Here is a 15461-nt window from a genome sequence, read left to right on the forward strand (position 1 = left end):
GAGGCCAAGTCAGGCAAATCGTTTAACTGCTTAAATTCCCTAGTTAAATTCAGACTTCTTGGTATATATTTTTCGTGAGAAACAAAACTGAAATCTGTTAATTAAATAAAACACGGGCTAGGCCATAATAGATTTTTATGGGATTGTCAGAGATCTCGAGAAGGGCAGTTTAATGCATGCACCACTTTTGCACCTGAGTGCCTTTATTAGCTTAAAATTGTGTAACCTCAAACTTCAATCAACTCTTTTACTGCGCATACAGGGTCTTAGCTATTTTGCTTTTAATTGCTTCAGTAAAATATGATTGAGGCAAGCCTTTCAATCCACTCAACCTTTACATAAACTTTTTGGCTCAAATTGAGAACCTAATTTTTTGTTTTTGCTTTTTAAATTTTATTTTGCTATGTAAAGACTCCCAGGGGGGCTTAGAATTTCAAAGAAGTAAAGACTTGAAGGACAAAATTGTTGCAATACACAACACCACAAGTAACGGAAGCATGAGGCTTTTAATTCCAATTTGTAGAAACAAACTGTCTTGACGACTGATGGGAATTGGTTATGAAATAATTAATGTAACTGGGTTTAATTCAGAGGAGTGTGTGCAGACTGAGATATCTTTAGAAAATATGAAATTTATATAATTTTTTTTCACTATCAATAGTCGTTCCCTTTTATTTTGTTCCAAACCTTTGACCAACATTCCTATTCTGTGGAAAAGTAAGAAAAATAGCTGTAATAAGTATGAAAAATGCTGAATAAAACCATCGTGGTAGAAAAAAAATATCAGTTTTGAGGTGTTTGCACATAATTGTTTTGACAAAAACTTCGAGGCTGCCTGTATAAATTGATAGAATAAGACTGCAGTTCATTACATCATCAGACTGCATATATTTATCGGATTGTGTTGGACTTAAGGATTACCTCGCCATGAATGAACCACCTAGTGTGATGACTGATCTTTAAACAATACGGACACTCCTGATAACGAAAACGTGTTTGCTCTCGTTCTTTGCTTACCTAATAACTATATCAGTCTCATTAAACGTTTTGTTGCGTGGTATCGCTGAGTATTTTAAATCGTTGTTTGTCTCACCCTTCAGGCTCGTCAAAAAAACGGCAAAACTCGTTAACATACTCAGCGACACTACACAAGAAAACGTTCAATAAGAGATTTATTATCCAACACGTTACTTTCAGTACTGTAAATAACAGGGCGTGCTTAGTTTTAGTCTTTCTCTATTTTCTTTACTTTAATCACAACGGTGGTATTATTGTTGTCCCAATTGTGTCAGTAGTTCGAAAAAACAAATGGAAAATAAGAAAACTCTATTTTTTAGTTCTGAAAGAAAAACTGATACCTGATCATGATAATTAAAAACAAAATTGGTCAATAACTTTTGCCTTTTACTTTCAGTAAATGGTTTCTCCGCATTATTTCACTTAAATGAATTTAAATCTATTTTTAGTCCATAATTTTTTAATGTGGTACATGTAACTGATAAACCTCTTTTAGAGATTGATAGTGAAGTATAAGACAATGCAAACAATCGTTTTTATCTTTGAAACAGCTTTATGTTCTGGACTGACTGGGGAGCTTATCCAAAAATTGAAAGAGCCACCCTAAGTGGAAATCAAAGACTTACCATCATAAGTACGAATCTCGTCTGGCCGAATGGCATTGACCTTGATAGGGGAAACAAACGCATCTTTTGGGCGGACGCCAGATTGGATAGAGTGGAATCAGTCGATTATAATGGTAGCAACAGAAAGTTACTTTTGCGGGGAATCGGTTTACACCCATTTGGAGTGGCCCTGTATCCACCGTTTTTGTTTTTCACGGATTGGAACTCCTATCAAGGTCACAAAGTTGATGCTACAACCGGAAAAGTTTTGGCCAGTTACAGCACTAATGGCGGGAAACCAATGGGCATTGTAACATACGATAGCTCGCGGCAACCATCAGGTATGTAAAAGATGTCTAGATGTCTAAGATTGTGCAAGATTTAGTTTGTTTATGTGCAAGGGCCATCACATGTACAAAATTACACTGAGACTACGGCCTCTCGGAAAGGCCATACCTATATTTTAAATTAGAGAGTGATAATGGACCCAATGCAGAAATATTAGTATTTCTTTTCTAGGTTGATGAGACTACTACTTTAGAATGGAGATTCATTCATAAAGTGATGAAAAGTTTAAGGTTATCTGTGGGATAACTGATACCACAGAAAAACCTGTTTTACGTGATTAACTTTATTTTTTCTATGTTCCCAGAAAGTGGAGAATCAAAAACAGCATCGATGAAAACATCTAAAAAGTCGTAGATAATGAATCTTGTAAAACTTCTTACATTACGGAACATCTCTAGTCAATGGCTCCTTAGCTAGAGTTGTGTCTTTGCAGAGAGCTTTTTTCAGTAAAGGTTTTGTGTCGCGAGTACTTGGATCGAATTATTAGTATAACTGTATTGTGACGTCTTCCGGGAATGTGGTTTAATCTAAAAAGTAGGGTTTTCTTATCATGGTTTATTTTTGGTTTTTTGAAAGGTTCAAGTCCATGTGGCATAAACAATGGTGGATGTAGCCATTTTTGTATAGCAAAAACATCTGGTCGCGAATGTGTGTGTCCTTCTGATCTCAAGTTGAATCAAGATGGCAAGACATGCGAACGCAGTAAGACCAGAGTAGCAAGAAATTTCGTGAAAAAGTCGTTCGTTGATCCTTTCAGAAAGGGTTGAGAAGAATTTACAAATTAAATGGAACATTTAATATACTATAATGACAGATCTTTTGAATGCTTTGACGAAACTCTCTCCTCCGTAATTATTCCACTTTAGACGGATGTCAATGATCTCCCTTTCCTTAACTTCTTTCTTCCAGAGCAGTGATATGGGTTGAAAGGTGATTGAGGTAGTTGGTGCTCTTATGCGGTGTCCATGACTCAGTTACCCTGTTCAATTTCGGAGACTTACGACTTTTTTTTCTTGTCATCCTCAGTTGCAGTCGTAAAGGTTAAAAGAAAATTTATTCTCTTCGCTGACGCTGACGCCAAAACCATCAACACTATTCCATTAGATGCCAACCAGTTTGTCTCTCAAACTCTGCTCATCCTTCTTGGTTATCAGCGCCCCATTGCTTTGGATTACGATCCCGCTGAGGATCGTGTTTACTGGACGGACATTTCGCAAGGTCGTATCATGAGCGCTTTTCTCAACGCAACCTCAATAAAGGTTCTGTTTCGCTGTAATGTCCAAAGTCCCGAAGGCTTAGCTATTGACCATCAGGGACGAAATATGTATTGGACTGATACAGGAACCAACAGCATTGAAGTTGGTCGGCTCGACGGATCCAAGAGGAAACTCTTAATCAAGAGCGGGCTCGATGAACCACGAGCCGTGCTGCTCGACGAGAGAAATGAGTAAGTTTGAATTTTCTTATATCAAACTTCAGGTTATTGAAGGCAAAGAATATCGGCATTCTCCTTATAAATTCCTTAATGGATTATTAAGATATTTTGGATAGAGTGCCATTTCATCATTTCAAAGACAAATTCGACCATTCATATAACCACCCCCTTTTGACAACTTAATGGACCCTCGAACCATTCCTTGTTGGTGACGATCAAACTGTCTCATATTGTGAAGTATCTTGAGAAAGATCACGTACAAGTTAGTTTATGTTTTCTAACATTTGTTGTTCATCAAAGATCTATTAAATGCGCCTTACAGTCCATTATCAACAACAAACATTTCTTGAACTAATTGGTAATTTTACTAATCGACAGTGGTTTATAATGGTAATTTAACTGAGTGGAGTGCAATTTGGGTTAAAATTATACGCGTGGTTTCAAAATCGAACGAGCGCGCAGCGCGAGTTCGATTTGAAATCACAAGTATGATTTCAGACCAAAATTGCAAGACACGAGGTTCAATTACCACTTTATTACATTCATACTGAAATCGCCCAAATACAGGACTTGGTCAATCCTAATATTTTATGACACGACTCGGGCAGTCAGAGGGCCAATAACTTAAATCAACCAATCAAAATGCTCTATTGCCGGTCCAATATTCTCTAAGTACTGGACCGGGCACTGTCCCGAATGGTCCCGAATGATACCACATTTGTGTCCCTTTGAACTTCAGTCGTATAATAAATCTTTTATTAACCCAGCTTGCTCGGGACCGTACTGGAAGAATATCGACCCTCGGTCTTTATTGTACGGACCTCGCTGCGCTCGGTCCGTACTGTCAAGACCTCGGGCCGATATTCTCCCAGTACGGCCCTCGCGCTTGGTTAATAAGATATATATATTGATGCAGTACTGAGCCGGTTTTTAAATAAAAAGCGGAACCGGAAATATTTTTACTTCTTATTTTGTATGAAAAACATAAATACTTTGACGTCGTGTGTCAAAAACTCAGTCAAAGGTAAAATGATGCAATTTGGAGCAAAAAATGGTGCGATTCGTGAGTAAATCGCACCAATTAGAGCCAATCAGATTACAGGGACCACCAGTGAATTCCAAACGGATGTAATAAAACGTGGTATGTGCTCTTATCGATAACGATATTCGTCGCCACCGTAAAATTTCAACCACTGCGATGATGAATATTGTTGTTGTTAAAAGTTAAGACTAAGCTAAGCCACTGTCGAATTTTTTTACCAAAATATCGACTTCAAATAAAACAATTATTTCAGGACGTGACACGTTGCGTGTTGACGATAGCAGTGTTTTTATTCACGTATCAACAACGGCAAACAGGCCATTCAGGTTACGAAATACTTTACTGCCAATCGTGGTAAAAAACAGAGAAATTGATTGAAATAATTGCGATGAACAGTGTGCACTGCCGCAACTTGGTTACATCCATTATCTTTAGTCTTTAGTTATGACTGATGCTTGTATGTGCTCCTAATGGGTATAGAATGATGTACTGGACAGACTGGGGAGCCAATCCAAAGATTGAAAAAGCCGCGATGGATGGCTCAGCAAGACAATCCATCATAACTGGAAATCTTGTCTGGCCGAACGGACTTGCTATTGACAAAGCTTCGAACCAGCTTTATTGGGTTGATGCCAAACTGGACAAAATAGAGATGTCAGACCTCAATGGAGGAAACAGAAAGATCATAATGTCATCTGGAACTGATATCCATCCTTTTGGCCTAACATTTTATCAGAACTTCTTATACTGGACTGACTGGAAAAAGAAGAGTATTTTGCGTATCGATTTAAGCAGTAAAAACCAGGAGACGGTCGTGAGTGGCCTTAAAAAGCCTATGGACGTTCACGTATTTGATCCATCTTTAATGTATTCAGGTAAGGTTCCTTTTGTCATCAAACTAAGATGGTATTGTTTTTGTCTCTCATTAATACCTCGCCTGCCCTGTCATGAAGGTTTGTAATACTTCCTTGAGATTGGGTGACACGTATATAAGCATCTGCAGAATTTACACTCGATGACTTTAGACTGGCAACTCCCCCCCCCAACCCGCCTCCCATCCTCCCATTAATTTCTACTCTCTTGAACAGATGTTATAACATAACCAAAGTAAAGCGCACGCTCTGATTGGTCAATTTAGCGTCCCCCATTTGCCCATGGGTGTACGCTGCTGACGTGAGTAAATGCAAAGACTATTTTTCCGCGCGTGCTTGTTTTTTCTGGTCTCGTAAGATTTGTTAAATAAAAGGGAACTCTTTAGCTACAATGTATTAATGTTATGTTATAAAACAAATGGTAAACACCACAGCGTACACTATTGAGTTATGGATGCACTTGGGAGGTTTGCTAAGCACTCAGGAAGCTAGAGTCGCTCTCGGCTATCGCCTCGAGCGATTCTTACGCTTATTTCGTGCTTAGCAACCTCCCGCGTGCATCCATAACTCAATAGTGTACGCTGTGGTGTTTACCATTTGTTAATTTAGGTGGTACCAACGATGCTAACCACTAACCAGAATATTCAAATATATTAACGTTATCTTGAATTATGACAAAACTTACCGTATATCTCAGTCTTTATTTATACTGGAATTTTTACATAGATATGTACTTTTAGCAAATTACTTTTCTGACCACTTTTGATTCGGTTTAGCTTAATTTGCTCACAAAAGCTAAATCATAGTTTGTTATAGCTTTAGTTTTGGATGTTTTTCTTTTTTTTCTACTTAGCGGAGGTGTATGCGTGTGTGTGTAATGTTTTTTGTTTTTTTTTTTGTTTTTTGGTTGTTTTTTTTTTTTTTCCTCGTTGTTGTTGTTGTCTTTTTGTAAAGCATTTGCCTTTTATCTCCAGGCACACATGCCTGTGTCAATCAAAGCAACGGGTTGTGTAGTGATTTTTGTCTCCTGAAGCCTGGTGGATACCAGTGTGCGTGTCCAACAGGAATTGCGCTAAAGTCTGACGGAAAAAACTGTGACTATAGTAAGTACGATATTTTTCTCTCTGAGTTGTCATCAAATTTTCCATCGCAATCAAATTCAATTGACAATACGTTAGTCTGCGGTAGTTATCAAATGGCAATTAAAACTATTACCTGACACGTTGCCAGGTTCCTATCGGCGAGAGAGAGAAAGCCCATAATCTGGCTCTTCGAATTCCTTATCTAGTTTGGAGGTTTTGACGCGGGAATAGATACTGCTATTAAAAAAATTGCGAAACTCCTCTTATTTTCATGATAGAGTAGTTTAGAGCGACCTAACGATGAACGGCAAAACGCAGCAATTGAATTTCTTGCCATCTGCTTTCGCCCGTTTGTACGTTTGAACAAAAACATTTACATTATTAAATAAGGTAAGATTTATCGAAATTTTTACATTGTTGGTTCAAGGAATGGAGGCAAAGAATATGTTTTGTGAGGTCAAATAAAACTTGATATCAGTTTTAGTCTTGTCTCAACACCTGAACACTATAATTAGCTTGTGGCTCCATGCGTCCGTGGTGTATGATGTTTGAGCGGATTGCCTTGGGTGGTTCTTCACACCAGATCAACCAACCTCTTCGACTTTGTTTTAATCTGAAACTTGAAACGTCAAAAACTGAATTCATAAAGCAGTACCCTTGCACAACAGTCCAAACTCTAAGAAATAACTAGAACGATTATGAATGGTTCCGAAACTGAAAGTGTCTTGTTAGTCATTAGATATGGCCATTGCATACCCCCGATCGTTTCAGGCGTTTGATTGAATTATCTCTATCTTCTTCCCATCAAGGTTTGTTCAGAGAGGTACAGAATAAAAAATTTATGATCTTCGCTGAAGCTAATTTTGGAGAAATTTACAAGACTTCTTTGACAGTGCCAAAAACCTCTTGTCATTCATTGCCAATCAACACAAGCATCGCAAGACCTGTAGCTATTGATTATGATCCAGTCGAGGGAAAAATTTACTGGACAGATGTGACCTTAAAGCTAGTCGCTCGAGGATATCCTAATGGGTCTTCCGTTGAAATAGTTGCCTACAATAATGTAGATAATCCTGATGGTATAGCTGTAGATTACATTGGACGAAATCTTTACTGGACTGACTATGGAACAAGTAAACTTGAGGTATCTCGGTTAGATGGGTCATCTAGAAGAATACTCATTAGATCAGGTATCCAAAAGCCGAGAGCTATAATCCTCGACATTGCTGAAAGGTACTTCTAAGCTACAGAGCTCTAGTATTTTATTAATACTGGACTGAAATATTTTCTACAGTCCGGTTTAAGTTTAAAATCAAGTTCCCTGATATAACACGTCAGGTGTACGTACGTATTTTGAACGGGCTCTTTGAGCTCCTTGACGCTACGTGGGTAAATAAAGTATTGATTGATTGATTGATTGATTGTGTCATATAAGGAATCGTGATCTCTTTTGTAGCTATCTGATGTTCTCTTGTTCTCTTCTTGCCGTGTGTTTAAATTGTAATAGCCTTCGGCGGCTGTTTTCTTATCCATCTACAGGGTTTAAGAAGATATTAGCGCCCAGTAATTTACCATACTATACACACCGAACCGATTTTCTTTTTGCAAACAAGAACATGCGGCTGATCTTTGCCCTGGAAGCGTATTGTAATCCTAACAGTCGTATTTTTTTCGGAATTTTCCTATCAAAAAGCTTTTCTCTATTCTGGTTAATGTTCGGGCCTCATCTGGATATCGTTACACAAATCTGCTTTTAGGTGATGAAATCGATTGGCAGTTAAAGCTAGAACGAAGATTGTTCCGTTGATAAGGAACTATAAGGTTAACTTCTAAATAGCAAATATGTTACTGAAGTATGACTTTTTTGTAGGATTATGTATTGGACTGACTGGGGATCCTCTCCTAAGATCGAACAAACGAATATGGATGGTTCTGGCAGGAAAGTTCTTGTAAGCTCTGGACTTGTGTGGGTGAACTCTCTCGCGCTGGATTACGAAAATAGACTGTTGTACTGGTGTGATGCTAAACTCGATAAAATCGAAAGGGTGGATCTACAAGGAAATAACAGAAACCTTATACTTGATTTAGCATCAAGGAGACTACATTCATTCGGGCTTGACCTTTCTGATAACGTCATTTACTGGTCGGATTGGAAGAGCCGAAGTGTTCATAAATATAACATGACATCTTCTCACGATGAAGTATTTGTTGGTGGAAAGGGAAAACCAATGGAGTTGCACATCTATGACCAGGGAAAAATCTTTAATGGTATGCATATTTCACTTTGTCATATCTTCCTCAAAAAATCTCTACATTGAAGAGTTGTAATGGGGTAATAAGAACCCTCACATTATGCTGAATTAGTGGTTAAATAGTCAGACAAGAATTACTTGTCTTTGAGTTTATCTGGCAAGTGGCATTCTATCAACACTTGGAATTTTTAAGAGGAATTTCTTTTACAAGGAAAAAATAGTAGGTGAGGTTTTGATTTTTTCCCCAGCTATCCCATTAGCACCCTCGAGCTCTCTCTTTATTAAGCTTCAGTTTGCACGTGGGAAGTGAAAGGTAACCTATAATGATTCCATAGACGTATTAAAGCCGAGGTCTGACTGTAGAGCAAAAGCCGTTCATGAGCTGTTTTGCCTCGCATTGAAAATAGAAACACCTATAAACCCAAAGGAGCAAGATCAAAATGAGAAACAAACTACTGCACAAATAGATTATTGACGCTTACAAGTACAACTCTGAAGATGAAGTAGGTATCGATGAAAGAGATGTTTTAGCTTTCAGGTTAAGCCCGAAATTCACGATGGAAATTCTCCAAATCAGTTCTTTGAATTTTTGTGAGTTTTTTTTTTTCAAGTTTTTGTACTGTCTCACTCCGGGTCTAACCTAGTTTATCTCCTTCTTAACCGTATTTCTCGATCATAGTTCCTAGGACTTTTTCCCTATGTGAACCATTGTCCTTCATCGAAAATTACATTGAGAATATATTCTTCAGTAAACCCCTGACAACGGCTTAAATTTACTATTAAGATAACATAGTATAGATGGATCTCTCCGCTATGCCTTTTAGGTACAAACGGTTGTTCTCATCTGAATGGAGGATGCAGTCACCTCTGTCTTCCAAATCCACATGGTTATCAATGTCTTTGCCCAGAGGGAGTGCAGCTGAAGCCTGGTGACTCATCAACTTGTCAAGGAGGTATACTCTTACTGCCTTTAGGTGGTCCTTCAATATCTCTTTTGTCTTTGGAATTTGGATAATGTAGCCAGCCATATTAGAACTCAGTTTTAGACGGATAAGTGAACCTTTTATTACCTAACATCCAGGCCCTAGTGATTGTAATGTTATGAATCGTCGATTTTTTTTTTTTTTTTTTTTGTATTTGTGCTTGCTTTTTAGCTTTGCTGATTTTTTCATAAAGCATCCCTTACCTCACCTTTCCTTCTGCAACGGCCCCAGGAATGTTTTTTTCGGCTGGCTCTTTTCCGACAGCTTTCTGTTAATTGCCCCTGTTTTTGTTAATATTTTGCTTGTCTGTTTTATAAATTAGTAAACCGCTGTCCCCAAATTTTTGCGCCATTCAATGGAAGTCTTGAGCCATGCTCTAATTTGCCAGGAAAAACCTGTAAGTTCTCCTGCCGTAGAGGATATGTCCTGACTGGATCAATGACCAGGACTTGTAACCACGATGGAACATGGTCTGGCAATCAGACCCGGTGCCAGAAAGGTAAACCATGCGCTTTTAAGGAAGTAGATCTCCACACATTGGATATTCCCCTACCTCCTTAGCAAGCTAAGCCAGGCTGTGGTATTTTTTTCCTTTTCCTTTTAGGCATCGTTCCTTTTCTTATATTTGTAATGGGATTTGGAATAGTCTCCCTAAGAAGTAAGGCATGCTAGAAGTAGTTCTTTGTTCAAAGTAAATTACTGAAGTTAAAATAAGATGACGTAAGCGGTTAGTGCATCTTATGTGCATGAAACTTTTATTTCTCTCTTGTAATGTAATGCGATTGTAATGATATTTAGATAGGGAATGTTACGTGGCCACGCGGGGAAACAAATTTTATCTTCGATCCAGTGCTGTAAGTATCTCTCACGAGTGAGCTTCGCTCACTCGTGAGATACTTTCAGCACGAGAAAATAAAATTCGCACCTCCAAGCGGCCATGTAATGTTCTGTTTCTTTTGTAAATACTGATGAAATTTTTACATACAACACAATTTTTTTATTCATTTTAGAATCAACAAAATAGTGCAATTAAAGTAGTCACCTATCGCAAAATGCTTGTCACAAAAATGTCATGAAACCCGGATATAAAGCTCTAAAGGAGAAGTAAAGACAATAATACTTATATTTTCTGTTCCAAAAAGTCAACATTCAAATGAAGAAGTACGGTAAGCTCTCTTGTAATTGGCTAGTCATGTTAGTAACCTTGGCGACACCAAAATCCTCACACGTGAAAGATGAAAATGGTATCTTCACTGCGCGCAATGAAGATTTGATTTTTCAGTAAAAGGAAACATCCTGGTATCAGTGTATGTTTAATAAATAGACTTCTAATTTTTAGTTATACACGTACACGATTGTAAGGAGCGTTCCTTGCACATCAGTAATCTCAAGTCTAAATAAAGTTGATTTTACTACATATCGTTATAATTATAATTATTATTATAATTTCTAATATTTTTATTATTATTATTTTTATCGTTATTACTTCGGCTATTTTCGGTAGTTGCAGCTTTCCGGTCAATTTTTCTTTTCCTGGTTATCAGTACAGAATGACCAAAACATAAACAGTCAGTACGCAGAATTGTCAAGAAAACATTTTAAAAAAGACATATTAAGAAAAGGTAATTTGGTTAGATCAACTAAGTTGAAATTGAATGATTCGCTCTGACGAAGGGCTAAACGACACACTTACAAGTTGTTGCCATAAATCTTTCCTAAACAATAATTCCTCAAGTACACGTTGGTTGTTAGAAAGTATGACCAAGCAGGCGCTTTGCGCAGATTTTGAAATATTTGTCTCAGTCTACAAATGTAAATGGATGATTGATCTGAAAACCGCCGATTAACTTATAAACGTTTAAAACCAGACAGTATATAGTCGACGACAATCTTACGATGCAGCATTTTTTCTACTAAATGAGTTCAATGGCTCAGGTACTACAGTGGCCCAGCACAAATAACTCTACAACGTCAATATGCAGCAATTCAATTCTATTAAAGAAGTATGTATCGAGCTTGTTATGTGTTTCAGCTGTTACTTGCCCAGCTCTACCAACACCGGCCAATGGCATTCGAAAGATTTGCAGAGGAACATTAGAAGAGTTTCTTAACACAGTGTGTTTATTTTCCTGTCGTATTGGGTTCAAGTCATTGGGTTCCTCGTTGAGAAGGTGCCTGATGAACGGAAGCTGGAGTGGTCAAAACTTCACTTGTCAGGGTAAGTGTGCGATAATTTATTTCTTTAGTTGACAGTTGAACTTATAGTCTAAAAATGGATGATTGCCAACTAGGCTGACTGCCAACCTTGTCAAAGTGCTTAGGTGAAGAAAAATTGCTGTCTAGCCTTGATTTTGAGAATTTCTGTTTGAAAATGCTCAACTTTATAATCTTTCCATTATTTTATTTTAAAGCTGTAACATGTCCGCCTTTGAAAATACCGCCGAGAGTGTTACTTCTGAACGACTCCTGCGGAAATACGTATGGATCAAACTGCGTGTTTGCCTGTAAGAGGGGATTTGGAAGCCCAAGCGGAAATGTTACTACAACTTGTTTACACAACGGAAAGTGGAGCAGAAACGTTACCAACTGTTCAGGTATACTTATAAACATTATACATCGCCTCTAAATTCCGCGTGTAAGAAACTGCAGGTAAAAAATAAAATTATAATGACAGTAAATAGATAAATAAAAGTTTGGAAAAATTAGAGGCCACCTAAAATTGACTTTTGATACGAGCTATCTGTAAGATCTTACATGAGCAATTTTTCGTGTTGAAAAAAGAATTGATAGTTTACTTATCAGATGTCATTAAATTGCAGATGTCACTTCTCCTTCATTCGGTTCCTCTTGTATAGCAAGTCCTTTGATAGCGTATGCAGAACGCGGAAAATTCTCATCTGTTGTTAACTGGACCGAACCTCTTGCCACTGACAACACTGGAGTGGTACCTACTTTGACATCGAATTATCAACCACCTCAAAGATTCATCCAAGGAAGCCACCTTATAATGTACTCTGCAGTGGACCAAGCGGGAAACAAGGCCACTTGCAGCTTCACAGTGAAAGTAATAGGTAACGTTTTGTTTTGCTGCTGGCATGAGATGCGTGCGCTCTCGTTCTTTATGATAATATAGATGACGCAAACGACTCCTCAATGCAAGTTTCTTTTTAACGTAGGATCTGCACTGAAAATCTTGACCAAGCACTTATGATTAATGACAATAACACTAACAGCGATAACAACGAAAATAATTGAAACACTGTCCTTTTTACTCAACTCCTCAGTTATCAATTGCACATTACTAAGAATAGATCCAGCTGGTCCACTACGCATGAGTAGTTGCGGTAACCATTATGGAGCACAGTGTACTTTTACCTGTCCCACTGGTTATCGTAAAAATGGCTCGTCAGTGGTCACGTGTCTCGCTTCGGGTAACAGACCTCCAGGACTCTGGGACAATTCTATGCCTACGTGTAAAGGTTTGTGTGAGAGGAGACAATTTGTGTTTTTATCCATGTATATTCGATATCAAAAATTAATCGCATAAGATTTTATAGCTGTCTAACCTGTGGAGTTGCACGGGAACCGCACTGAGGAAAGACGCGTACAGTTTCCAAGCCAATGCAGTTTCAAAGCAACTTGGCGAAGAAAATTTGTCGTGACTAAAATATGATTCCGGCGTTTTCAGTGTTTCCATTACGAATACTTCTTGTAGCTGCGGTATTCTCGTTTTTAGCAAATTACTTGCACGGAGTTGGATTAAGTTTAAACGGCTTCCTTTCGATATCAATCTGTCTCCAGCAATAAGGTGCCTGTCACTTTCTGTCCCAAAAAATGGAGTAAAGGTTGGCTGTAGCGGCATCATCTTCGAGCCATACGACTCACGATGCAGTTTTGCTTGTAATGCTGGTTACAATCTGGTTGGTTCGTATGCTAGGCGGTGCCTAGAAAACGCAACTTGGAGTGGAGAAACTGTGTATTGTGAAGGTAAAATGTTCCCGCCGTTATAAACAAAAAAAGAAAGATCGATACTTATTCTTAATCCCCTAAATAACTATACTCGTGCACCGTTAATGTAAACACGTCACGTAAAAAAAAGTATCCCCCCAATTTCAATCATCCTGTAAGTATATTAGAAGCCTTCATTTACAATTTAATTTTAAAAGAGGAGATAGCGTTTTGCAATTGTCAAGAGACACTTGTTTTTATCTTAAAATCTAATAAAATAAAACTGAAATGTCGACGCCGTGTGCCGGAAAAGAATATTTCTAAGTCAGTTTTGTTCGCTTGTTTTGTGTGCGCAAGTAAGAAAACTAAACTGTTTGGCCTGATTTAATTCTTTGGTTGCATAGCCATCAAGTGTGGCCCTCTTATCACTCCTAAAAATGCGATCATGTCTCCATCCTCGTGCCAGCTCACCAGCCAGTTTGGCCAGACATGTACATTTACTTGCCAAAGACACGGATACATTCTTGAGGGAACGCCGTCAAGAGTTTGTGGCAGCAACGGAAGGTGGACTGGCTTAAACGATACACGCTGTAGAGGTAATCTCACTGTTTTTGTGTTGTATTTCTGTGTGACATTGTGCTTTCTTGCGCATTTGGAGGATACCTGATTTTCACGCAGCAAAATCGATTGTGGTAGGTCATGAAGTAGGCCAAAGGGAAGGTCGCGGAGGCCACAACGGGTAAAAACCCGCTCGCACAGAAATATTATTTTCCTTCTCTGAAATTTGTAATGGGGTTCGATCGTAGCCTTTCTTGTCAGTATCAATTTTCTGTAAGTTAGAGAGTCAATACAACATTTGCAGGTGGATCCTTTTTACCTCCCAGTTATAGTAGTTTGTTTTAACAGGCGCCACACGGCGCTTTAAGATTCGGTGGACGTTTATCAATCTTTTCCATAACAATCTGCATCTTTTTTTTATGGAGAGTCAGTGTAAACATACGATAATGCAGCTTTTGTCATGGGTTTTGAACTAAGTTGTTCGATTGTAGACAAAAACATTGTATAGTTGTTGGCGATCTGCACCGTGAAGTAATCTGCACAAATCATAAGGTAACAGACCTTCTACCACGCCAGGAAAAAGCCAAATAAACTGTTGATGAAAGTCCATCAAAACTCAGATTTTGAGCGAAAGAAAGACTGCTGGTAGTCATGGTGAAATTGATGGCTTTGATCTCTTGCAGACTACGTCCGTCCTACTTTTAATAAAACTTGTCCCAAAAACTTAGTATTCCACACTGATAAGTGTTCATCCTACGCTTTAATCTGGTGGAAAGAGCCAATTGCTACTGACAACTCGGGTCATGTATCTGTGAGCTACCCTGTGTTGCGACCGCCAACCAATCTAAGCACAGGACTCTACAATGTACTTTATTCAGCAACAGACGGCAGTGGCAACGAAGCTAACTGTTCTTTTATCTTGCAAGTAGCGAGTAAGTCAATCTTCCATGTTATCATAACCAGCTATTAGGCATTGATGTATTTACAAAGGAATGATAACCAAGATGATAATGGTGATCACCACAATATGCATTCTGTAGCATAACAACATGTGAACATTGAATAACTCCGATCTCTCTCTTCTTTTTCTTTTTCTTTTTTTTTTTTTCTTTCTTTTTCTTGTTTTAAGACCCTGAGTGTTGGTCCCGGCCGGACCAACACTCAGGGTCTTAGAATAATTGAGAAGAGTTTGCTACCTTTCTATAAAATGAAGAAATATTAAGATATTCTAGTCTTCTCGGATAGGGACGAATAAATGGAGGTCCCGTCTCTTGCAGGGCTGGGGTAGGAGACGTTAACTTCCTACACATGAGATTACT

At 38.3% G+C, this 15461-nt stretch overlaps 1 protein-coding gene across 3 annotated transcripts in view; it reads left to right on the forward strand.

Moving 5' to 3' along the window:
• Positions 1 to 15461, forward strand: part of LOC111333378 (uncharacterized) — a 33871-nt gene that overhangs the window by 9311 nt on the left and 9099 nt on the right. For all 3 annotated transcript variants that reach the window (XM_088759844.1, XM_088759843.1, XM_088759845.1), the window contains 16 exons: positions 1569 to 1963; positions 2547 to 2672; positions 2997 to 3417; positions 4928 to 5322; positions 6294 to 6422; positions 7211 to 7634; positions 8272 to 8669; positions 9478 to 9606; positions 9959 to 10135; positions 11669 to 11854; positions 12048 to 12230; positions 12456 to 12707; positions 12921 to 13115; positions 13438 to 13623; positions 13989 to 14180; positions 14826 to 15074. In XM_088759844.1, the coding sequence (XP_088615970.1) occupies positions 1569 to 1963; positions 2547 to 2672; positions 2997 to 3417; positions 4928 to 5322; positions 6294 to 6422; positions 7211 to 7634; positions 8272 to 8669; positions 9478 to 9606; positions 9959 to 10135; positions 11669 to 11854; positions 12048 to 12230; positions 12456 to 12707; positions 12921 to 13115; positions 13438 to 13623; positions 13989 to 14180; positions 14826 to 15074 (4037 nt within the window). The remainder of the gene's footprint in view (positions 1 to 1568; positions 1964 to 2546; positions 2673 to 2996; positions 3418 to 4927; positions 5323 to 6293; positions 6423 to 7210; positions 7635 to 8271; positions 8670 to 9477; positions 9607 to 9958; positions 10136 to 11668; positions 11855 to 12047; positions 12231 to 12455; positions 12708 to 12920; positions 13116 to 13437; positions 13624 to 13988; positions 14181 to 14825; positions 15075 to 15461) is intronic.

The sequence above is a fragment of the Stylophora pistillata genome, chromosome 5, assembly GCF_964205215.1.
Source record: "Stylophora pistillata chromosome 5, jaStyPist1.2, whole genome shotgun sequence".
Classification (NCBI taxonomy): Eukaryota; Metazoa; Cnidaria; class Anthozoa; order Scleractinia; family Pocilloporidae; genus Stylophora; species Stylophora pistillata.